Below are 24,735 nucleotides of genomic sequence, written 5' to 3' on the forward strand. Positions count from 1 at the left end.
GGTCCGCGGAGCGTCGCTGCGGCGGCGGCGGCGGCGGCGGCGGTAGCGGGCGGGCGCGGAAGCCGCCTGGTCGTACAAGTGTGTGCGGTGACATGAGCGCGTGCCGTGACATGTGCTCGTATGGCGAGCTGCGCGCACGTCCGTCCGTACGGCAAGATGGCCGCGGCAGTTCGCGCGAGCTGGCCGCGCCCCCGGCGCCCCGGGTGCTTTGAGGGACAGCGCCGGGCCCGGTGGCCGGGTCCTGTCGGGGTGCCGCAAGCCACAGCCCCGCGACCCCTAGCTCCTGGGCCTGGCCCCGGACGCTGCGCCGCCGTACGCCGAGATGGCGGCTTCCACCCTTCCGCTGTGCCGTGCTTGGCCCCCGTGGCTTCCCGTCGCCGCGTCGCCCTGCGCCCGTCGGAGCGACGCCGCGGCCAGTCGGCGGCCGGACGGGGAAGATGGACGCAGGTAAGGAGGGGGCGCCTATCCTCAGACTACTGCGCTCCCCTATCCTCCTCCGGCTCGCTCGGGGTCTTCGGGACAGGGACGGCCCTCGCGGGCGCGCGGACTGAAAGGGCCACCCCCCTTCGTCACCGCTGTGCGCTGCGGCCCGTCACCGGGCCAGCTGGGCCCCCTCGGACCACGGGCAGCGCCCAGCCTGGCAGGAGGGAGGCGGGCGAGGGGTCCTGGGGCATTCGGGGCTGGCGGAGCGGGGCTGGGCCCTACTGCGCGAACACGCAGAACTCAACTTTCATGAAGTTACCGGTCGGGGCTTCGGGATTCGCAACGTGCATCTTTTATTTTTGACTTTAATAGCCTGGAGGTGACCCAAGCTTTTTCTGCGCCCCGAAAGGCAGTGAGTCTATCTCACCCCATTTCCTGGGATGCTAAAACAGTGTGTTGAGCGGGGTGGGGTGGGGTGGGGGTGGGGGGCCTGTGGTCGCGGTGTTGATTTTCCCTTCCTTTAGGTGTCCGCTCCAGATTGACAGTTCCTTTTCGCTGGCAAGATATTTCGGAGACACGAGTCTGTACCAAATGTATCGTTTACTCGTGGCCCTAAAAACATTTTACACGAATTCTCTTGTTCATTCTTGAGCGGTTTTAGGTTTTGTTTGTTTCTTGTAGGTTCTGCTTTGTCTTCCTTTAAGTGTCTCCTTACTTGCAAAAGTTGGCTTTGATCTGGCTCAATTTTACCTGTCATTCTGAATGGCATCGCTTTTGGTTTGTTTTTCTTCTACTGGGTGTAGAAGGTTACAAAGATCTTTGCAATTTACAGAGTTACTACGATTTTACTGGGGACTTGTAGAGCCTTTCAATGATTTCTGGATCTCATCACTTCCCTGTGTTACATGGCTGTAAGAAGAAGGAACGCTGATTCCCCCGGGACGATGTATATTTTTGTGAAGTTGTAGAATGAGTATCAGCCACTGTGGTACTGTTTGCTGGGTTGGGGGGAGGAGTGAGGAAAAGTAGATTTAGTTACCCATTTTCTTTTTAGATGTTATTTTAGGTACGTAAGGCTGTTCGCATGAGAAACACAGTTAAGGTGGAAAAACAGTTTAACCTTGATCGGATTACCTTAAATGTGAAAGTCATGTTTAAGAATACAGTTGTATAGTCACACGATGATCCCTTAATAGTACACAGAATGCCGGTACTTGCAAAAATAAAAGTAGAAAAGATGTTTACTTTTGAAGGTCTCTATTAATGCTGGTAAAAACATACACAATGGCCCGGGATTTAGCTCAGGTGCTACTGCCTGCCTCGAAAGCAAAAGTTCCTGAGTTTGATCCCCAGGACCCCTAAAAAACCAAACATACACAATGGAGCCATTTTCCTTCTAACATTCTGCTGAATGACCTTTTAGGTTGTAAATCATCTGCCCTCCACAAATCCTTGGATTCCTTGACGATTATTCTGTTCTTTTGTTTGTAGGGCGGTACTCGGGATCAAACTCGGGACCTTGCGCTTGCAAGGTAGGCGGCAGCACCACTGAGCTAAATCCCTGGCCCGATTTTTCTGTTCTTAACCATGTGTAATACAATTCCTGGTTCTTGTAGTTGTTTATTCCATAAACACTTTTCACTGAGTGCCAAGCGTGTGCGGGGTATTATTGAAGATCCTGGGACAAGAGAAGTGCACAAAACAGACAACCACTGTCTGGAGACAGCGAGCATTCTCAAGGGGAGACCCTTGGTGAGCAGCAGTGTGTGTGGCTTGTGTAGGAGAGCCATGTGGGCCATGCAGAAGGAGATTGGAATTGCAGCCAGGACACCCAGGAGAGATATCACTCTGAAGGTTACATTTTTACCCACACTGAGAAGTATGGCAGGACATAGGACAAGAGAGCTAATCTGAGATCAGCAAGGAGGTTTGTGTGTCTAGGAGCAGTGGACAGGGACAAGAGAAGCAGGAGCTGAGGGCAGAGAGGTGACTTGGCCCTAGTCATGAGGCCTTGCCTAGGTCACAGTGAAGACTTGGGCATTTATTCTGAATAGGATGGTGACCCTTTGGGAGGTTTTGAGAGCAGTAATATGATCAGACTTATGTTTAACAAACTCTAGCTCCAGCTCTGTTGAGAATATACTGCAGAAGGACAAGGACAGAAGCAAGGAGACCAGTTAAGAGTCCATTTCAATAAGCTTAGCAAAGAGATGCTGGAGACTTAGCTCAGGATGGGGAGAAGAGGTGGGATTCTGCTGTGTTGTGAAGGTTGAGACAATAGGATTTGTTTACAGATGGAAAGCTGGGAGGAGGGTAGCAGGGAGGGAGGAGTGAACAATGGCAAATGCCTAAATTGGGACCAGCAGGGAGCTCCTGCATGGTGGGCAATGTTCGGACTCTGTGTTGGTTGTGAGGTACCTAGATGTCTGTGTAGCTGTGTCCCAGGGCCTTTGAGGCCACAGACTTGGAGCTAAGGGAATAGGCCTAGCTAAAGCTGTACAGGAAGCCACACTAGAGGTTCTCCCAGGTCTGAGTGTGGGTAGGTAAGAGGAAGCCAGGCAGAGATCCCAGGCTGCTGGCATGAGGAGGTTCAGGAGGTGGCAGGCAGGCACAGTTTGGTTGTGTTCTCCACCAGTCCCCCAGCACTGTCTATAAAAACATGCTTCTGGTTCAAAGAGCTCTCAGGTACCAGTACCTGAATAGCCACCCTGTTCATTGGTTGGGGACAGCACCAGTGTTCTATGTACTGCACGTTCTGTCTGGCACATGGTTAGTAGTCAGTGGAGCAGAGCTTCAATTAATAATTTACACATTCCCCTGCTACAGGTTGAACATCCCTAATCCAAAATCCAAAAACTTTTTGAGCACCAGCATGGTGCCACAAGTGGAATAAGTCCACATCTGACCTCGTGAGACAGTTGCGGTCAAAACACTTGTATCTTTTACTAACAGTATTATGCAAGTATTTTAGGCTATGCGTCTAAGGTGTATATGAATCATAAACGAATTTCACATTTTGGTTTGGGTCTCATCCACAACATCTCATCATGTATATGCAAAATATTCAAAAATCCAAAATACGAAACACTTCTGGTCCTGAGCATTTTGTATAAAAGGATACTCAGCCTGTATAAGAATTTCAGTTTGTATGATTGTGCATAGTTGAGTCCAGTCTACTAGCTTATGATGTCAGTGACTGAGAAAGTCTGCTTGCTGCAGAGCAGTGGGTTTTAATGTGGACATTCAGACCAGTGTGTTCACTGTGGCACTGTTTTTTAGTTCTCTGACATAGCTGCAGTTTTTACTTTCTTTTTCTCTTCCTTCTACATACAAGCTGCTGTCTTAAGCATACTTTTCTCAAGGAAAGGCAGAACCTTTCTGCTGAATTGATTTGTAATCTTATGGAGAATCTTTCAAAATGGATGCATCACAGTAAGCTCTAGAAGAAATCTATTGGTTGGACATTTTTTGTTCTTCCTGCTTGAACAGCAGTGTGGTTGATACTGAGTGGAGAGAAATTAGTTAAATTCACTGAGGACAATTCTCTATTTTCTATCTACCAGATTAATAATATTAAATCACATTGCTTTTTTCCTGTTAGAATTAATATATTATTAGACACTTTCTGCTTTCTCTTCCAGCTGTGATGACAGAAGTTCCAAGAAGAGGGTATAGAAAGTCAAGCCCTTGGGTGCAGGTGACCACATGGGGACTCTTTTCAAGGCAGTGTCCTTCTGAAACTGGATGGGCCTCACCTGCTGTTGTGCTTCTCTTGCATGTCATGTAATGTCATATTATCGTCCTTGTCTGGGAGTCAGCAGACTGGCTTTTTCTTCAAGGCTGGCCTCTATCTCAAGAGCCATGTGTACTGCTTCATAAGTGACAGGAGGTGGCGTGAAAAGATAATGAGGTTATGATGAAGACTGAGAAACAGGACTGGGGAACCTCTGGAGAATTGCAGAGGCTGCTGGCTATAGTCAGGGGAGTCACGAGAGTGACGGCCTCTTGCTGGTCAGTCCCTATAAACAGCAGAGGCTGTGAGCTTTAGTTTTGTGGCTGAGCAGAGCTGCTAGCGTTGCCCCCCTTCATGGGCAAGGAGAGTAAGGCTAGAGAAGATGAGGCTAGCAAGTACACTCTCTGTTTTCAGATACAAGCTTAATAAAAATTAGAAGTTAAGTGTTATTTTGAAAAATATCTCCTTCCTACCCAGACGGTCAGGGGGCTCAGTGGCCTGGTCCACAGCCTCAGCCTATGTTCTCCGAGTGTTGCCTCATCCACCGCACCTCACAGTGTCTTCCTCTTCAGCCGGAGCTGTGGGTGTGCCCTGCAAGGTGGGCCAGCCAGTGCATTGCCTCTGGTCCTCCAGCGCAGGTGGGGTTCTTGAGGACACAAGAACCTTGTGAGAAATCCTGCTTCTTCCAGTAGGAATCAAGGCAGGCCTACAGGGTCCTTGTTGCTGACTCTCCGGGCTGCAAGCTCAAGGACATCTGAGCCTACCTGGCAGTGGCATGGCTGGCTTCTCTCTAAATGCAGTCACAGCTCTTTTCTCAGGAAAGTTTATTACATTGGATCTGGTTTTGATAAAAAACTCAGATGTCTGGTTTGGTTTCTATTTGCAGCGCTCTGAGTGTTGTCTCTCATCTTGGGAACACAGTGTGTAATAACTGTAATATGGTGGACTGGCACCCACTGCAGAAGGAATTCAAGAAGGCTGGCCCTGAAAATGTCTTTGGTCCCTACATGGATCAGAGCTCATCCCACTTTCCCAGTGAGAAAACTGAATGCAGAAAGGTTACAATTTAGGGGGATAGCATGCATGGTTCCTGGTGGCCTTAGACCCCAGGCTGCACAGCTAAGTGCTGGACCACCTCTGCACACTGCCTGGGATGTGTTGTTGTCCTCCATGGTGTGGGAAGTGCAGGTGTCCAGGCTGAAGGAGGTGCATTGTGGTGGGAGGAGTGAGAGGGCAGAAAGAGGGAGCACTTCCTCTTTGAGTCCTGGGCTGGGGCAGGTGTGTTCCCACCCACACAGGGCTTGACTGGGGAGCATGGAGAGGGGCTGCAGGCTCAGAGGCCTGGAACTTCCCCTCACAGGAGACCCATGGCGCGTGAGGGCTGGCCAGTCTCTCTGCTGCTCAGATGGATGGATGGAAAGATGTTGTTGTTTTGCTGCTGCTTTGAGCTGTGGTTGCCTCTGGGTAGTATGGTTGTGTTTCTTCATCCGCAAGCTGGCTTTTGGTTCAAGAGGCCTGTAATTTTCATGATTAAAGTAAGACATTTTGTGATGTATTTGAGCTTAATAGGACACCCCTTATTACCTTCACTCTGAAGTTGGCTTCCTTGCCTATAAAGTTTGCTAATAAACTTAAGAAATGTGCCTGCTCTGCACTGTGCTGCTTCAAGGGCGAGGATCCTCACCTTTAGAAATGCCCGGATGGATTGTGACACTGCTTTCAGAGCGAGCTGTTTTCTTCTTCCTTAGCTATGTGTCTCTTTCCTTTATTGTTTATATATTTCATATGGGAAACTAGATATCATAGTTCTCAACTTCCAAATTCTTTATTTTTTTTTGGTACCAGGACCTTGTACCTTGTACTGCTGAGACAGGCACGGTGCCACTGAGCCAAATTCCTGGCCCTTCAACTTCTCAATTCTTTTTTTTTGGTACCAAGGATTGAACTCAGGACCTTGGACTTTTGAGGCAGATGTGGTGCTACTGAGCTAAATCCCCAGCCCAACTTCCCAATTCTGATAACTTCCTGTACACACTTGTATTGACCCAGGGCTGTGGTTCTTTCTCCAATGGCAGATGTCACGTCCTGTGTCATAGTCTCAGAGATGTCATCCAGAGTACTCCTGGCTGTCTAGTGCTTTACCAGATAACATAGCTTCATTTAAAGCTGGTGTCCTGGAAGGGCTCAGACACAAGGAGAATGTTCCAGCAAAGGTTGGACTTGCTTTCCTGTAGTGTTATAAGTTGGAATTTGACAGGATTTTTGCCTCCTTTTCCCTTGAGAGTAGCTTTCTGGGTTTGAGTCTTCATATTGGATAAAGCCTAATTGAGTGTACTTAGGGGACAAAGAACAGTGATTTCTGAAGATGTGAGGTGGCTTAAGAGAATAGGGATGTCATGATGTCTCAGCTTCTTGAAAAGATAGGTGTGAACCTTAATTCATCCCTACATAGTTGTTTTTTGTTTTGTTTTACAGTGACTAGGGATTGAACCCAGGGGCTTGTGCTTGCTAGGTAACCACTCTACTACTGAGCCACACCCCTACTTAGTTTTGATAATCGTATGCAAGAAACAGTCTTATCTAAAAGACAGGAGAAATAAATGGGCTTTATTTAGGATCACCAAGTAGCCCAGGTGACACTTTCTGAGTGCAGGTTGGTAAAACATACAAGAGCAGAGCTCCTAGACAGAAGCCTCTGGGCCTAGTCTCTGTGACTCTCGGGGCCCACTGTGGAGCTTGGGAAGCCTTGGCCGTGCTTCAGGAAAAGCGGAGCTGGGCCCCGTGCCCTGGGGACTTGCTGGGGGACCTGAACTGGAAACTAGCTGCATCTAGGTAGCCTGCTGGGTATAGTTCCTTATGGGTCTCCATCCTTGACATTAAGGACAGAAGCTGGCGTTGTTGCCCTTCTGTCTGTGGCTGGGACCTCCTGGGAAGTCTTTCAGAGAAGCTTCACAACCATGTAGTGAAGCTGTCTTGTCATTATCCCGTTTTATGGATGAGGGATTGCCACACCTAAAAGTGAATAGACCAGGGACCTGTAACCAGGATTTAAACTCTGGCCACCAGGGGCAAGAGACAGCACTCTGCTCTCCGCCTTCCTTGGGGGACTGCACACCTGGGGTGCTATGTCTTGGAGTCCACAGCAGGGGAACTTAGGAGCACCCTAATAGCGTGCATATTTTAGCCACAGTATCAGCTTACACAAGGCCAGTAGAAACTGGATGGAAAGCTGTATTTTTATGCAGAACGAGGATAAGGATGAGGAAACTGCAGATGTGTGATTCTGTCTGTTCATGTGAAGTTGCACAGTGCTGCTGTGCAAAAAGGGGTTCATTGCTGGGTGATGAGGGCTCAGGAAATTTTTATGTCTTTGTAGTCTTCACTATTTTTTAATAGTTACATATGACATTCTTCCTGAAAGGGAAGATATTATCAAAGATCAATTCAGATATGAGAGAAACTCATAGTGTGTGTGATTTTCAAGAACTCTCCATGCGCTGGGGTGAAGGGTGTTAATGTCGGGCACTGTTAAGGCCCGGGAGGGCTGCGGGTTCAGTGTCCCATGTTCTGAGGAAGGAGCTGGTCGCTGGAGAGATGCCTTGGCCCTCATGCCGCCCAGAACATGCTGTGTGTGTCTTACCTGATAGGTCTTCAGCTGTGTGTCTTACTGCAGGCTGGCTGTTTTTCTTTGGGACCAGTGCAGAATATGGGGTTCTTCAGCCACAGTTCTGAGGACAGCACCCAGGGCCTTCCTAAACTTTTTTTCTTTTTTGGTGGTACTGGGTTGAGATTGAACCCAGGGACTTATGTGCTAAGCTCTTATCACTGAGCTGCATCCTCAGTAGCTATAGTAGCCTTTTGGGGGGGGGGGTCAGGATCTCACTATGTAGTTCAGGCTGGCCTTGACTTTTATGTATCCCAGGTTGGCCTCCAACTTGCTCTGATCCTCCTGAGTGCTGGGATTATAGGTGTGAACCACCATGCCCAGCCTATGGTAGTTTTTAAATTTCATTTTGAGATGGGATCTTGCTAAATTACCCAGGCTGGCCTTGAACTTGTGACCCTTCTGCCTCAGCCTCCCCAGTAGCTGGGCTTATGGACATGAGCCAGCATATCCAGCTTCCTAGGTTCTCAGTTGAAACTAAATAGGTAAAGTGCCACTCAGGGCTCATTAGCACAGCGGGTGGACACCATTGCTTGGTAGCCAGCTCCCTTCTTAGACTGTGGGCGTGGCTGTGTGGAGGATGGTACTGACAGTGCTTTTCAGCAGCAGTGTCAAAGTGAAAGCCTGGCCCAACCCTTGTCTCCAGGGCCCTTGGGACCCGGCCCCATTGGGACATCGCAGTGGCGTCAGTCCCTTGTGTCCCACTGAAGTAGCACTCTGTCCGTCTATGGTTAACTGCTCCTCACCAAGCAGATGAGATGGCCTGGAATCCTGATCTTCCAGGAGCTCAGTGACTCTCATCTTTGAACACACTGCCATGGTGCATTTGGTAGATCTTAGAGTGCCATGAACATCTGTGGTTCCCTGGTCTACAAAGACAACAGTGTGGCTTAATTATTCTTGTGTAGCTTACAGTTTACACATTCTAGAACTAAAACATTCGAATGCGTGTGTTGGGTGACCTCTTCGTCCAGCCAGCCCCTCGGTGGGCAGCTGTCCTCTGACTGTCCTTGGTGCTCACAGGGCCTTGATCGCTGTGGGGATACAAGTATGCCCTGCTTGGGAAGAGTCCACTCCTGTGCTCTCCTGTAGTGCAAATATTTGAAGGTTGAGCCCTCTGGTATTGTTCTGTGTAATAATCAAAGTTGATAGATGTGTGTCTTTGATTTCCACAGCCACTCTCACCTATGACACGCTCCGGTTTGCTGAGTTTGAAGATTTCCCCGAGACCTCTGAGCCTGTTTGGATCCTGGGCAGAAAATACAGCATCTTCACAGGTATCGGCCACGTCAGAACCACTCTGCCCTGCCGCTGTCTGCCCCCACCCCCCCACCCCATGGTGTCTGGCTTATAAACTGAAGGTTCTGTGTGTTCTTCTTTCCAACAACCCTAGAGAAGGATGAGATCTTGTCTGATGTGGCATCCAGACTGTGGTTTACATACAGGAGAAACTTCCCAGCCATCGGTGAGTACCCTGCTGTGCGGCAGGAAGGAGGGAGGCCTCCAAATTCCAGACCCCTCATACCAGCTGCTCCAAAGCTGGCCAGCACTGGCTCAGCTGCAGTCACACACAGGCACCTCCTGGCAGCAGGCCAGCGAGTTTTCACCTGTAAGCCATTGCTCCATCAGAGCTCATGGCAACATTTTACACAGTTTTCGGTTTATTTTTGGTTGTCTCTTTGTTATTACTGGTGCTGGGGATAGAACCCAGGGCTCTGTGCATACTTGGCAAATACTGTACCACTGCGCATCCCCAGTCCCTGTAACAACATGTTAAACGTATACAAAAGAGTGAAGCAGGAAACAGTGTTGGCCATAGTGAGGCAGCACCCTGTTCCAGAGATTGAGGGTGGCCCATGTATTTGAATGCATGCCTCATGACTGACTGACTGTAGTCCTCATGTAGGTCCGGGTTGTCTGGAAGCCTTGCTCTTCCTGATTCTTGCTGCATGCCCAGGAGGTGGACGGAGGTTGGGGACTAGCTCTCAGCCTTGCCTTTGTAGTTGAATCTTAGGGACCAGGCTGACATTGTGCCACCCCATGGGCAGGTCATAAATCAGTTCCTCCCCTGGATAGCATGTCATCCTCCCACACTGAGGCGGAAGTGAAGCAGACATGGCAGCCTGGCATTCAGGGGAAGCAAGACCCGTGTCCCCATGACTAGTGTCTGGTGATACAATTTGTCAGGTGTGGCTCTACAGATGCACAGCTCACCCTTCTCTGAGCCTCCTCTCTATGTGGCCCTGGTGCCGAACCTCAGGCTCTGAATAGGGGACCACAGCCTGAGACATCTTTTGTCGGGAGCAGTGCTACATAATTTTAGGGTAAAATCATTTGGTTGGCCTAGTCTCCTGTGAGCCACGGCAGCATAAGGCGAAGTACAGGAAAGGTAGAAAAATGAGACTGAGAAGAAGCTGAGCTTTGGGTCTGATCAGTGCTGCTCTGGGCGGCAAAGACGAAAACCCCCAGCTCACCTCAGTACATTGGGAGAAACAAAGGTAACAAATGACTTGCAGAGAGCTCAGTATATCCGGGTAAACAAGATGTAACAATCCAAGAACAATGAGAAACTGAGTAGATGAGGATTTTGTTTCTCCCAGGATGTTTTTAGCTGGTGTAATCTTGCCCTGGAGAATCACAGCATCACCGGATCACTGAGGTCTCAGTTGTGACCGGAGGCCAAAGTGGAATTATGTCTCGGAATTCCATAGCTGGGCTGTAGGCAGGAGAACTCGGCTAACCAAATGATTTTTCCCTAAAATTATGTAGTGTTGCTCCTGCCAACCTTTACCACTTGGCCTACTGTGGAGAAGAGGCTGGGGAAGAGCCACGGGGAAGCTGCTTTTGCAGGCCTGCAGCTGAACATGGCCTGTGCCCTGCAGGGATGTGTGTGTGCGAGGAGTGGTGTGTGCAGCCAGGGCTGCTGCCTGAGCTGTGGAGTGCACAGCTCCCCTGGCCCGGGGTCAGGGCTGCAGGTCTCCGGGCTCTGACTATTGTCTCTGCCACTGCCTCGGCCGCACCTCCTGGTCGTGGCTGCACCATGCCATTCCACCGGCCTCCTGCCACGGCCATGGGATAGTTCCCACAGTTCCTCAGTGCTTGGCTTCTGTTTCTCTGGCCTGGTAGTGGACAGGAAGTGGCAGGGGCCCAGGCACATGTGCTTGAAGAGCAGGAGCAGTTCCTAACCACTGCGGCCCAGCCCCTGCCCATGTTCAAAGGCACTAATGTCCTTTGAATCTTGATCTTTCTAGTAGCTGGGAATAGTTCTCCTTGTTGAATATGGCGGTTGGCATTGGCCGCGAGGTACTGTCTGTTCCTATAGTTTTGGACATTCCTGTTGCCCTGTGGCTGACTTGTCCCCATACTCTTGCCCAACTTGAGGACTTGTCAGTCAGCATACTCGGCCCTTGTGTTGCTAAGTCCTCAGGTGTGCAGATCCTGAGACTGAGCAATGTAAGAGGCTGGTGCCCTGGTGTGGAGCATCTGTGGGCCTCTGACGGTGACTGCGCCTCTCTACACCATGACAGGGGGAACTGGCCCTACCTCTGACACAGGCTGGGGCTGCATGCTCCGGTGTGGACAGATGATCTTTGCACAGGCCCTGGTGTGCCGGCACTTAGGGCGAGGTGAGTTACAGCACGCGGGTGTAGTAGGGGGTGCTGGGGACTGGGCTGTGGCTTGAGGGATGTTTAAAGCATATCAGGTAAAACGGCAGGTGCTGAGAGTTGGGTGCAGGGATATTTAAAGCACATCACAGGTAAGACCTCAGGTTTTCATTGATTAGAAAGTCTGACTTTAAAGAATGCTGATATTTATATCTTTAGAAATTGTTAAGCTGCTGAAAGTATTCTGTGCTGTCAGTTTGTTTTGATGAGTTGGTATGTAGGTACTTGAAATCCTAGAGCATTTAGCTTTTAACTTTAAAAGGCTGAGGGAGGCTTTGGGGCCTGTCTGACTCTTGAGTGCTGTGTAAAGCTTGACTCATTTCTCTGGCTTACGGTCAGACTAACCTCCTGCATTTGTTCCCAATAGACTGGAGGTGGGCACAACGGAAGAGGCAGCCTGACAGCTACTTCAGCGTCCTCAATGCTTTCCTTGACAGAAAGGACAGCTACTACTCTATCCACCAGATAGGTGGGCTGACTCCATGGAGAGGCAGCGTCGGGTCTCCCCAGGGGCTGGTCTGGGCGCGTGCAGCTGAGTGTCCTGAGCAGGTGCAGAGCATGCAGCCTTGAGCACTGTTCCCCTCCTGGAAGGACCAAGGGTAGAGCTGAGTGGCTGGGGCTTCCAGGCATTCCCTTCCCCGTCCTCCTTTCTAAGTCTCGCTCCAGCACCCTCTGCAGGGTGGGTTTCCTGTCTGGGCCTTCCTGTGGAGTGGTTCCTACTGCCACGTCCCATGGAGGAGTGGGCGGGAGGGGCACGGGAGGCTGGGCTGGGTGCATGTTGCTAATCGGGGTCTGCTTCCTGCAGCGCAAATGGGAGTTGGCGAAGGGAAGTCCATCGGCCAGTGGTACGGCCCAAACACCGTCGCCCAGGTGCTCAAGTACGTGCTGAGCTGCAGCCCGTTGCCCTTGGTGTTCACACTCTGGGCTCTCCTGGACAAGGGGAACAAGGGGCTCCAAGAGGGTCCTCAGAGGTGACCAGGCCAATGGCTGTGGGATTTATGTTTTCTGTGAAGGAAGTGCCTTGCCCTGGGTCCATCTGTAATGGTGGGTGCTGGTGGTTTGGAAGTGGAAGCTGACCTGGAACCACATCAGTTTGGTGGCTGTCTGTGAGGGTGCTGTGGCCCTTCCACTTTGGGCCTGTCAGAGGTTCCTTCCCTTGCATGTGCCCCAGGGTCTGGGCTTCGTCTGCACTGGCCTCTTTCCTGAAGGCACTGTGCCTCCCTTGCCTCAGCGCTTGTCCCTCTGAAACGGCTCCTCCTGTGTTGCCAGGAGCCAGCCACTTCTCCTTGCCCTTCCGAGTCATGTGGCCTGGTGCACCCCTCCCTGTGGCTGTGTGCCTGGAGTCCAAGCCCTTATTGGGGGCTCTGGGGTGGTGCTCCAGGAGTCACCACACAAGAGCCTTGTTCCTGCTTGCCTGGGCCCGGTCTCCTGTGTCTGTCTCTGCCATGGCTTCCCCTGAAGCCCAACTGGGTAGCTGCAGCTCCACTCAGGCCCCGTGGTGCCCACCCTTGCTGTTTCTGAAGAAGCTTCTTCTCTCACCCTGGCCCACTCCCCTGTCTGCACCCAGCTCCTCTTACAGGTTTCCCTGGATGCTTTCTTCTCTCTTGTATCTGCCTTCCTGCCATCTTGCTGTCCTCTTGGCCTGACCTGTCTGTGCCCTTCAGAATCCTTGCCCAGGCCTGGCCTGTCCCAGCTTAGGCGTGTGGTCCACACTCCCCGACTCCTTCATGGTGCTTCCTGTGCTCTGAGCAGTCACACTTACAGTTGCCACCGTGCTTTGGCTTGTCCAGACCACATGTCAGCATCAGTCAGCAGCAGCCCCTAGCTCAGGTGCTTTCACCATTTCTCAGCCACACTGTGCCTCCTGTCCTCCGGCCTCCTCTGTCTCTTGCCTCCTCCCTGACCTGTGGGGCTGCAGGGACAGCTCCCAAGCTAGCCCTGAACAACAGCTGCCTGTGCAGCCCCTCCTCGGGTTCGAGGGGCACGTAGCCCGCCCTGCCTGCTGCTTCTGCACAGGCAGGGATCACATGTACTCCAGAGTCCAGGCTCATCTGCACTCCCTCTCTAAGGCAGCGCCTGAGCTGTGTTGCATCACTGCCTGGTGCTCGTCCCCTCTCTCCTGCCTTGGTCCACACTCTGTCCCTACCTCGTCATTCTCTTCTCTTTGAAGTCGTAGCCAGAGTTGCTTCCATGAGCTTTGGCAGTCTTTGGCAGTCGTCTCTGTGGCTCCAAGCTGTCTTGGGTTTCTGGCTGCCCATGCTGCGTGGACACACTCACTCCCTGCTGCAGTGCATGTACCTTTGCTCCCTGCAGGCTCCTGCCTCAGGTCCTTGCACATGCGCTGACTCCCAGAAGCTCTTCCTCCAGTGCTCCTGCCCCTTCTTAAGGGTTTTTCTTTGCCCCTTACTCTGTCTCATGTGGTCTCTCTCCTGCAGGTGCCAGTCCTGGGAGCCCCTGCTTTGTCCCTTGTCTCTTGGAGTGTCCTCACCCCCACAGCTGGCTGGGGGAGGAGGAAACAGCAGGGCGGACCACTGTCTGGTATACCTCCAGGCTTTCCAGGCACTAGGCTCTCTTTCTGTCCCCAGACACAGCAGGCTCTTGCAGCTCAGGGCCTGGGCATTGTCCCTGGGCCTGGAATGGTTTCTGGCTTCCCCATCTCACTGGGGAGCAGGTCCTGTGTAACCCTGCATGCCCAGGAGTGGCTCAGGTTCCCATATACATGCTGCAGGAACTGTGAACCTGCTGCAGGAACTGAACCTGCAGCCCCCGTTCTCTTCCTGGATGTCCCTGTGAGGACTCCACTCCGGGCTGCCCTCACTGTGCATGGTGGGGTGCTGTGCCTATCTCCTTGTTGTGCCCCAGGACTCCTGTGTGGGTGCTCTGCTTGTGAAGCGCAGCTGGGGTGCTGGGAGGTGGAGTAGGGTCCCTTTGAGCCCTCCTTCTGAGCTCACTGTTCCCTGGGAGGGCGCTCTGCGAGACCCTGCTGTGGCAGGTGTGAGGGCCAGGGTCTGGTTCTGGACGCTCAGCTTGTGCTCTCCTGCCTCCCTTCTGCAGGAAGCTTGCTGTGTTCGACACGTGGAGCTCCTTGGCGGTTCACGTAGCGATGGACAATACTGTGGTGATGGAGGAGATCAGTAAGTGCCCTGCTTTCGGTTGATGAGGAGGACTTGTTGGGATGAGCGTTTCCCTGCTGGGCCCCAGAAGGGCACCACTGCTGAGCTGTGCTGAGTCAGAGTAGAGCGGGGCACAGGGTTTGTCTTAGCCTGGAGACCAACTGAAGGGAGCAGCCCAGGCCCTCTGGAGGAGCCAGTTCCTTAGCACCTGTCGTTGTCTTGTTTCTCTCACAAATGTGTTAGTGCTTGGAGCAGTGGGGCATGCCTGTAATCCCAGCCCTCTGGAGGCTGAGGCTGGAGAATCGCTGCCGTGCAAGAGTTTGAGGCTGGCACGCGGTGAGGCTAGCACATGGGCTTGGTGGCGCACGCCTGCAATCCCAGCACTCTGGGAGGCTGAGGCAGGAGGGTTGCAAGTTCAAGCCCAGCCTGCCTTCCATTGTATGGAAGTAAAAAATAAAAAAGGTTTGGGAATATAGCTCAGTGTGAGTTCTGGGATCAATCCCCAGTAATTAAAAAAGCCCAGATGTATTAAGGTGCGCTGCGGTTGGCTAACTAGCAGGGATGCTGGCTGAGTGCCTCTGGGTGCACAGGTACACATACCCCACTGAGACTCGGGGACGCTTCTGACCCACCTCGCACACTAGCTCTCTGGGCAGCAGACCCATGGAAGGACGGCTGGGGAGGTGGCTGGCTCTCAGGGCCAGGACTCTGTCCTGTCCCACAGTGCCTGCTTATGCTCTGTGAAGCAGGGCCTTCCCCAGAGTGCTCTCAGAGCTGCTTCAACCCCATTTTTGTTGGAGTCTTGCCATTGCCTCGAATCCAGTTCTGCTTAAGGAAATGTCATTGAGCTGGGTGGAGTGGTGCATACCTGTTATCCCAGCACTCTAGGAGGCTGAGACCATCTCTCAAAATCGAACAAATCTGGGTTCAGTCCCCGCTACTGCAAAAAAAAGGAAAAGAAAAATGAAAGGCTCATGGAGAGCCATGGTTCTGACCGTGCAGAGACAGGCAGTGGAGGTGGGTCTGGGTGCAGCGTGAGGCCACTACTTGTGCACCACTCAGGCCACAGATGCGTCACTTCCCTGCCAAAGTGATCGGGCCCCTCTGCTTCATTTCTTTTTTGCAGAACTGGAGATTGATCTCAGGGTCTTTACATTGAGCTACATCCCAGTCCTTTTTTATGCTTGTTTTGAGATAGATCTCACTAAGTTGTCTCTAGCTTGTGAGCCTCCTGGCTCAGCCTCCATAGTGCTAGGATTATAGGTGTGCCATGCCTGGCCTCTTGCTTCTTCACCCCTGGGTGATGTCTGTCGACAGAGTCTCAGGCAGGAGTGGCACCTGACACGGTCATTGCCATAGGTCCCCCCACAGTTGATGCACTTATAGCAAGCATTTCTTCCTTCTGCCTTTTACCCTATTCTAGTTCTTAAAACTTTTGTAAAAATTAAGCAAAGTACAAAGAAAGTCACTGATTATACCACTCACATATCCCGTATTGCTTTTTGTTGTTGTGCCTTTGTTTTTGTTTTTCGTACTGCAGTGGAACCTTGGTCTCTCTACCAATGAACTACATCCCCAGCCCTTTTTTTTTTTTAGAATTTTGAGACAAAGTTTGGTAAATTTCTGAGGCTGGTCTTGAACTTGGAAACCTCTGCCTCAGCCTTCCAAGTAGCTAGGATAACAGGAGTGCACCACCATGCCTGGCCCCATGTTAGCTTTGTGGCATGCTTTTTCCAGTGTTTTTAAATGCTTTTCAAGAACATAATATCTAGCATTTGGCAGGTTGAGTCAGGAGGACCTTGAATTCAAGGCTAGCCTCTGCCTAGTAGGGAGACTTTTTCCAAAAAACACAGGAACCTTGTAACCGCCTCGTCAACTGGCCACACAGGGTACTACTGTGCCTTGCCCTCTGTCCTGCTCATGTCTCTGCAGCCCCTCATTTGACCTCTGCTTCAGAGAGGGTGGCAAGGGTGAGGTCAGGCTCCTCCCAGAGTCTGGCCAGCTGAGTGCGTGTGGCGGCAGCATCTGAGCCTCTGGTCCTCCTGAGCCAGGTTTGGCCAGGAGGTGAGGAGCAGAGCTAGGGAGGAGTGTGGAGTCTGCCTTCCTGGCAGCTCAGGGTGTAGGAGGCCACCTGGCAGGGACCAGGGCCAGGCAGAGGGGACCTGGGCATGATGTCTGACCCCCACATGTGGGAAGAATGGCATCAGATCCGACCAGACATGGAGGCTGACAGGCGTGCTGCAGTGTGGTAAGGGGTGTGGCATCATGGACGTGGCCATGCTGTTGGCTTTGGGTTTGGAAAGGCATGGAGGGCTCCAGGATAAAGAGGAAGCTGCCTTTCTCTCCCACTGCCAACATCTGCCCAAGCTGACGTGCAGCTGCAGACAAAACTTGGATAAGCAGTGGCTTGGCCAAGCAAGAGCATTTTGTCCTAATCTCTCAGAACTGCTTGTGGGAAGGCTAGGTGTGGTGGCACCCTCTGGGGACCAAGGCAAGAGGGTTTCAAGTTCAAACCCAGCCTAGGCAATTTAACAAGGCACTGTCTCAAAATTTTTAAAACTAAGTAAAAAGATCTGGAGATTTAGTTCAGTCATATAATGCTTTCATGAATAAGGCCCTAGAGTCAGTCCTCAGCACTGTAAATAATAATAATAATAGCGTATGGAAGAGTTAGGGAAAAACCAGTGACACTGGGAAACTGCACCAGAGCCCCTTCCCCCAGTGAGAGTAGCTGGCAGTGACTGTGCTTGGGTTTTGTGTGGAGCGTACTGGGCAGGAGGGGCATCAGCACCTCCTTTCCATCTCTACCCATCAACCCTTCCACCTGCCCCGCTGGGGCCAGCCAGGATGTTCACAGTGGCTGCTGACCTCACACTTACGGAGTTAGACCTGCGTCCTGCATTTCTTCAGCAGTGCGCCTTCTCAGATCTGGAGGCCTTGGAGCTCTGTGCTTGAAATAAAGGTCTAGTCAGCCAGAGGGCGCCATCACCGTGGAGCTTTGGCATCAATACGGCCTCAGAATCAACAGGGTGGAACCTGCAGTCAGCGGAATATGTAACATCGATTAGTCAAAAAAGTCACAGAGGACCAGAACAGCACCATCAGAGCTTAGTAGATACACGTCCAGCCCTGGGTTCTGATGGCAGATGTACCTTTTGTCAAGAAGAAAGAGGAGAACATACAAAGATTCTAGAACTGATTCTTGGAAAGAATAACGTATGTTTAGAAATTAGAAAGTTAAGCAGTAGAAATAAAAAGAAAGTTAAAACAACTTCACTCCCTAAGTCCTTTTTTCCTAGCTGTCCATTTTGAGAAATTTCAGTCCTACAAAAAAATTCAGCGACTCTCAATCACTTTTAGTCTCACTTAGCAGAGAAAGTTCTCTGTCTGTCTCTGTCTCTCTCTGTCTCTCTCTCTGTCTCTCTCTCTGTCTCTCATCTTTCATAGCACTGACAATTTTGAGGAATGCACGTCATGTCCTGTGGGCTTCCTCAGGGTCAAACCTGGGTGGGACATTTTGGTAAGAACACCACCAGGGGGCGCTGCCCTCTGCTATCTGTTGGACTGGCCCTGCTCCCCACCACCGAGCCCCTGCCCAGTTCAGGCGGTGACTTTGTGCCCAGATAGAAGGAGGAGGAGGGAAGGAAGGAGTAAGATTACTCCTGGTACCCACTTACCAAGTAGGGGTCTGGGTCTGCTGGCCATTTTTCTTGCGCTGTTTTATGCATGTGCTTTATTTCACAATTTCTCTTAAAGGAGAAGAGGTTTGGTTTGGCTCATGGCACAGATTTTTAAATTGAGAGCATAGAAAATGTCTCCTTTTTCTCTGAGGGTGATAGGGTTATGGAAACAATTTCTGTGTTCTCTGAATGTAGCCTTTATTTTAACCTGTCTTTGACCACCTTTTCCACTGCAAACCCATGACTCACTCGTGTCTTGGAGGGAGCTGCCGCGTCTTCTGCTAAGCCCTGAACCTCTCCCTTCCCCTGCAGGGAGGTTGTGCAGGTCCAGCCTTCCGTGTTCCGGGGCTGCTGCGCTTCCCGCGGATGCTGACCGGCACTGTAATGGCTTCCCCGCTCCAATGGAGGTCACCAGTAGGCCATCACCCTCGCCATCGCCATGGAGACCCCTGGTGCTTCTCATCCCCCTGCGGCTGGGGCTCACAGACATCAACGAGGCCTACGTGGAGACGCTGAAGGTGGGTGACAGTGGCTCCTGGCCCCTGGTCTCAGCTACTCCCAGCGTGGTCAGCCAGCTCTGGGGAAGGTGAACAGACAGCTCACAGTGGGTCTGAATGTGATGTGCAGAGCATTCTCAGCTAAGGAAGGCAGGGAAGGCCTCAATCCTAGCTCAGGCATGGAGAACTCAGACTTCAGCCACTTTTACAGACCCTGCGGGTCTCTGCTCGCTCCAGGCCTCCTGTCTGCACGTCCCTCCGCCCTCAGTGTCTGTGGAGGGCAGGCGGGGTCCAGAGTGACGGGTTCCCTGCGGCACCTGGGCTGTGGGCCACTGCCCCTCTGATGCCCTCCGTGTCCGCCTGCTCACCCCTCTCCCACCGAGGTAAAGGCAGAGCTGCCTGCTTCAGCTGCGTGGTCCCGGGAACCAGCTCACTCGGGGTCCTTGGCATGTGGAAAGAAGTGCTTGTCTTGGTCCTGTCCTCTGCCTTGGGCCTCCGGGGTCCAGGTGGCCCCTGCTGTTCTGTGCCCCCTGTCACCTCCACTTCTCCTTGCCTGTCTCCATGCACCTGCCTTGCCTCCTATCTCCACTTCGCCATCATGGCGCGTGGCACTTGGCGGTCTGCTGAGCTGTCCCTGTGCCTGCCCTGCCTTTCCTGACCAGAACCCTGGCTGTGGTAAGCAGCTCTTGGAGTTGTCTTCTTGTTCTGCTGGCTCCCTGGGCCTGGGGCCAGCCTGGGGCTGTGAGCGAGGCCTGTGTGCCGTGCCAGGCTCTCCACACCTGTCCGGGAGCATAGTGTGCCTATCGGTCCGTTGTCCTCTCTCCACAGCGCTGTTTCATGATGCCCCAGTCCCTGGGTGTCATCGGAGGGAAGCCCAACAGTGCCCACTACTTTATCGGCTATGTTGGTGAGTCAGCCCCACCTGTCTGGGCCACAGCAGTGCTCTGTAGCCTGTGCACCTGGTGGGGGGTTTCCCTAAGCAGCGCTGCCCACTCCCCTGCTCCACCTTGCCCACTGTGGTGTCTGTGGGCGCAGGGCTGCTAGTGGATCAGCGGTGTGTTCCTGAGGTCCCTGTGCCTGGTGCTCTACACCAGCTGGTGATGTGGCCTCCCTCCCTGTGCCCCTTTTCCCTGATGGTCTGGTCACACTGCCCCTCATGCCTGCCATATTTTGCAATGGGCTTCTCCTGTTGGACTGGCCTTGGTGTGCTGGGTGTGAACACAAGCCTCGGCCTCTCTGGCTGACCTCCGTCGTCTTGCCTAGGCAAAGAGCTCATCTACCTGGACCCTCATACCACACAGCCGGCAGTGGAGTTGACGGATGGCTGCTTCATCCCTGACGAGACCTTCCACTGTCAGCACCCGCCCTGCAGGATGGGCATTGGGGAGCTGGACCCGTCCATCGCTGTGGTATGTCCCACCAAACCTGGGTTAGGATGAAGAGGGAAACTTTGGGATTTGTGTAGCTTTCCCAGCATTTGGAATGTTGTGTTCTCGTGGTTTTGAACTCCAAGGCCATGGCCTGAGCTGTGCTGGGCCCTGCAGGTCCTCCCCAGAGACTGCTGCTTCCTGAGTGAGCAGCCAGAGTGCATGAGTGTGCACGTCTTGAGTGTGCATATAGAGTGAGTGTGTGTGCCAGGTCCACACCTGCATCACTGTCATTTTCTGTTGGTTTTACTTAGTGCATCTGGGAGGTGGTTCCCTAAGAACCGGCTTCCCCTATTCCTTGGGCTGTGCCGTGGAAATTGTTGATATGTGGTGCATGCACCTGTGGTTATTTGATGGGGAAGAGGCAAAAAAGAAAGAAAAGAACCCACTGGGTGTGGTGAGATATACCCATGGTCCCAGACACTTTGGAGACTGAGGCAGGAGGATTGCAAGTCTGAGCCAGCCAAGGCAAGACCCTGTTTCAGAATAGACATGGCTGAGGAGGTGTCTCAGAGGCAGCACAGCCCTGGGCTTCATTCCAGTACCAGAAAAGAGCGCGGGGTGGGGAGGGACGCAGGGGAAAAAAAAAAGCAAAAAGTAGAAGCAGAGCCAGGCCGGGCCACTGGAGACAGAACTCTCCTGCCTGGTCCTGGCATCAGTGGGCTGGTGTGCCACCCTGGGACACGCACACTGGCATGGGGACGGCAGCTGGAGCTGTTCCTGAGCGAACCAGTTCTCAGTAGCTTGCAGTAATTGATGCTTGTGCACTAAGGTCAAACTGGAAAGCAGGCTATCTTGTCTGTAGGAGGCTGAGGCAGGAGGGCTGAGAGTTGGAGGCCAGCCTGAGAAACCTGGTGGGCCCGCCCCTGTCTGGCTCAGTCTGTACAATCTGTGGGTAGAGATGTTGCTTGGTGGCACTGGGCTCAGTCCCTCAGCACTGCAGAAAAAGGAGACCCGGAAGCCGAGCACCAGAGCAGGTGGAGTCCAACAGGGGCCGCTGCCGAGAGACTGTGAGGCAGGGGTGCGACAGCCCAGCATCCGCAGTGGGGAGGGAAGCAGTGGCGGGGCTGCGTGCAGACACCGTGTTCTCCAGGCTCGGTTGCTGTGTCTGTGTCTGCCTGTCGGCAGCAGCAGAGGGAAGCTCCTGCCCTCCCGGCTGCCATCCCTCGCCTGCCTGTGCCTGCGACCCCCTGGCTCTCCTCCTCGCCCAGGCCTGCTCTGAGTGCACAGCTGCCTGATTGGCCTCTGCTGCTCGGTCCTGAGCTGAGGCAGAGTTGAGGCCGGGTCTCAGCTGCAGGCAGAAGAGGCTCGCTCTCTTCACCCTGGCATACTCATAACCTGCCTTCTTCCCAGGCGGCTCATTGGGGCTAAGGCCTTTTGGCTAAACCAAGGCAGAGGAACGGCTTCAGCTGGGGAACTGGGTCCCAGAAGGTGGGAGGGCTGTGCTGCATCTTGGCCCGCAGCTCTTGCCGTGTGCGGTAACACTGCTGTCCATCACTTGGTTTTAGGGGTTTTTCTGTAAGACTGAGGACGACTTTCGTGACTGGTGCCAGCAAGTCAGAAAGGTCTGTGGCTGCTGCCCAATTCTCCAGCCTGGAGCCTGGCCCAGCCTCCGGGGAAGAGGGTGTGGGGTGGGGGCGGCCTGGCCTGAGGCCTGCACAGCTGTGCCGACCCCGAATGGGCAAGGGTCCTGGGCTTCCTCCCTGGCACGACTCCCTGTGTGGCTGGGTGCCATGTGCTGACTTTGGGGTGGACTCCTCTGCAGGTGCCGCTGCCCTCTTGGGCACATGGCATGGCTCACCACACCAAGCTCTGTTGTAGCCCTGGGTGTGGAGCTGCCTGGCTCTGTCCTTGAGGTGGGGACAGAGTTGAGCCCATGCTAAGGCAGCTGTGGGACGTGGGGTGAGGCTGGGCTGCCGCTCACATCCATCTCCTGACAGCTGTCCCTGCAGGGGGGCGCCCTGCCCATGTTCGAGCTCGTAGAGCAGCAGCCTTCCCACCTGGCCTGCCCCGACGTCCTGAACCTGTCCCTCGGTGAGTCCTGAGCCTGGGTGGCTCCGCCTGTGTCCCTCACTTCCCATCTGGTCTGCTGGCTGGCTTCTACGCGGTAAGGTTTGTGTGACCTGGGCATGGGCCTGGGGTTGGTTTGGGTCTGAGAGCAGCGGGCTGCAGCGAGCCCCCTCCTCAGCCTGAGCTTGGAGCAGCAGAACCTGCACCTGTTCCCTGCCTGCGCTGTGGAGCCATGTGCTGCACTGGCCCTTGGCTCTGTGATGGCCGAGTCTGGCCTGGGAGCCAAGGGCCACAGGGAGAGCAGCCCCTTGGGCCTGGAGTGAGGGCAGGGTGCTGACCCTGGAGGACACTGGCCAGAGCCCATCAGGCCTGCCCAGCCCTCAGCCCCTCTTGCCGGTGGCCAGCAGGAGTGAACTGCTGTCCTCTCCCCACCCCCCAGCCCCTCGGGGCCGAATCCCTGTGCATAGGTTTGGAGCTCCAGCTGGCTCCGAAGCCCCAGAACTGGCTTCCAGCACCTTCTCAGCCCATACCCCAGAGTGGCCTCAAATGAGTCTGATGAGGCTTTATCGTGTTTCTTGTAGATTCTTCTGACGTGGAGCGATTGGAAAGATTCTTTGATTCAGAAGATGAAGACTTTGAAATCTTGTCCCTCTGAGGGTCTTGGGGTTAGAGGGCGGCTTCCGTGGCCCTTGTTGGGGTGCCTTGGAGAACCTAGCCTGCCCCAGGCGCTCGGTGCCGCCGCATTCCATCCACCCAGCCGGCCCCTGCTGAGGCCCGCGCCCATGCTGCCCGGGACGCCGTACGCTTCGAGCCAGCCGCCAGCCCAGAGCGTGCCTCCGGCCATCTGCAGGAAGCTCAGTGTGGAGGGCCTGGAGCTCAGCGTTCTCTGCTTGGCACTGCCGGCCTTGCATCCCCACACTGGCTTTGGCCCTGCTCTCCTGGGCACTGGGTCTGTGGTTGGTTTGGAATTAAAGCCCTGTTTGGAGTTGTTCAACACAGACACGAGTTTCTGAGCCACTTCCCAGGTCAGTCTTGGAAGCCTTGCAGTTTGTGTGTGCAGAGCAAGGGCCATGTGTGGCTTTGTGAGGGGCAGAGTGAGCTCAGCTGCACCCTCTCTGCCCACGAGGTTACCAAGGGCTACTCCGGGAGAGCAGGTGGAGAGAGCTCAAGAGTGGACACTTGGGAAGCCAGAGGCTTTAAGTGCCCGGAACCAGGTGCGAGTCCTAGAGCCAGCCCTCAGAGCACTTCCTCGGGTTTGGCTTCCGTCTCCGGGGGCTGAAGCATTTGGAGACCCACTCCCTGCTGCTGTCCGCTCAGACCAGTTCCCCTGAACAGTTCTGCCCGGGCACTGCGACTGATGGGATGGAGCACCCCGGCACCCACGTCGCTTTCCTTTCTCAGTTGCTGGGCAGGGTGGGCAGCTGAGCACCCAGCACTCGAAGGTGAAGTGCCCAGACCTCCTCGTGCTCATTTCAGCGTCTGCCACCTCTTACCAGTTTCCTGGCCCTCAGACCTTGCTGCTTGGGCCTGTGGCCTGACCTCCTGCTAGCAGGTGTAGCTGGGGTTGGGGGACCTAGGTTGGCCACGTGGGCGTCTTTGGGGCCAGGCAGGACTGGAGGAGCCCAAGGTGGGCGTCTCAGCTGTGGCCATGCATGGCCGCACCACGACGCCCACAGAGGCAGCAGGAGGCACTCCAGACCCCAGGTGCTGAAGGCATAATTTATTTCCTTACTCTTCTCCCTTTGCTCTCTGTGCTTCCTCTCCTTACTGTAGCTGTGGGTGGGGTGGGTAGCAGGGAGGGCTGGGACCATTTCCATTCCTTTGGATTCTGCTTCCTGCACTGCCGCAGCCCTGCTGCTGGTTCCTAAGGTCGGGGACAGAGCATCCAAGGAGCCACCTGCCACATCTGGAGAAGGCTGACTTAGGAGGTGGTTCATCCTCAGTAGTGTAGTTCACAGTTCTTAATGGCAAATAACAAGTTTCCGTAGAAAACAAAGTGTGTGTGTCTTGATTTTTTCCCTCAGGTTAGTTGATTGGGGTGTGAAGTTTTCAGTGACAGGTGAGATTTGCGGAGTTGGGCAAGCAGAGCCTGCACTGCTGCTCGCTGGGCTGTGAGGAGCTGCACACAGCACCTGTCCCCACCCTGATGCTGGGTGAACCTGTGATGCTAAATCTATAAAGAAATACAAGGATTAACTAGAAAATGATCTGGTAGCTTTCAGCAGGGCAGGGGATGTGTCCCCATGGTGCGGGCTTTGCCTGTGTCCTCTGGCCCAACCAAGTAGCCTCGCCTGGAACAAGGTGGGTGCAGCCAGAGGCCCAAAGGAAGATGGGCCACACATTGCCCAGCTGAGGTGGCCCAAGGGTGAGTCACACCCTCAGGTGCCCACCAGGTTCTCCACTCAGTTCCTGGAACACATTCTCTTCCGTTTCCTCAGACAGTTTTACTGTTGCCCGCACCAGGCTGAATGTGTGACCCTCCTGCCTTGGCCTGAATGCCGAGAGTACAGGCACCACCAGCTT

The 24,735-nt window shown here is 53.5% G+C and overlaps 1 protein-coding gene across 7 annotated transcripts; it reads left to right on the top strand.

Moving 5' to 3' along the window:
* The first annotated feature begins 307 nt into the window (after positions 1 to 307).
* Atg4b (autophagy related 4B cysteine peptidase) lies at positions 308 to 23,210 on the top strand. Of its 7 annotated transcripts, XM_087210876.1 has the most exons (14): positions 801 to 835; positions 1,915 to 1,955; positions 8,996 to 9,097; positions 9,214 to 9,285; positions 11,348 to 11,446; positions 11,853 to 11,954; positions 12,291 to 12,363; positions 14,540 to 14,619; positions 18,591 to 18,796; positions 19,604 to 19,682; positions 20,039 to 20,184; positions 21,711 to 21,767; positions 22,143 to 22,236; positions 22,794 to 23,210. In XM_087210876.1, exons 5-14 carry the CDS (start codon positions 11,386 to 11,388, stop codon positions 22,865 to 22,867), a joined length of 972 nt encoding a protein of 323 aa, XP_087067002.1. In that variant the 5' UTR covers positions 801 to 835; positions 1,915 to 1,955; positions 8,996 to 9,097; positions 9,214 to 9,285; positions 11,348 to 11,385; the 3' UTR covers positions 22,868 to 23,210. The 7 variants fall into 7 exon arrangements, with proteins under 7 accessions (XP_087067003.1, XP_087066999.1, XP_087067000.1 ...); XM_087210877.1 differs by lacking the exons at positions 801 to 835; positions 1,915 to 1,955 and adding an exon at positions 308 to 447 and having other exon boundaries at positions 8,973 to 9,097; XM_087210873.1 differs by lacking the exons at positions 801 to 835; positions 1,915 to 1,955 and adding an exon at positions 314 to 447 and having other exon boundaries at positions 12,291 to 12,456.
* The last annotated feature ends 1,525 nt before the right edge of the window (positions 23,211 to 24,735 follow it).

This window comes from Heterocephalus glaber, unplaced genomic scaffold (genome assembly GCF_053883595.1).
Source record: "Heterocephalus glaber isolate CG9 unplaced genomic scaffold, H.glaber_assembly_v1.0 deba00001226, whole genome shotgun sequence".
NCBI lineage: Eukaryota > Metazoa > Chordata > Mammalia > Rodentia > Bathyergidae > Heterocephalus > Heterocephalus glaber.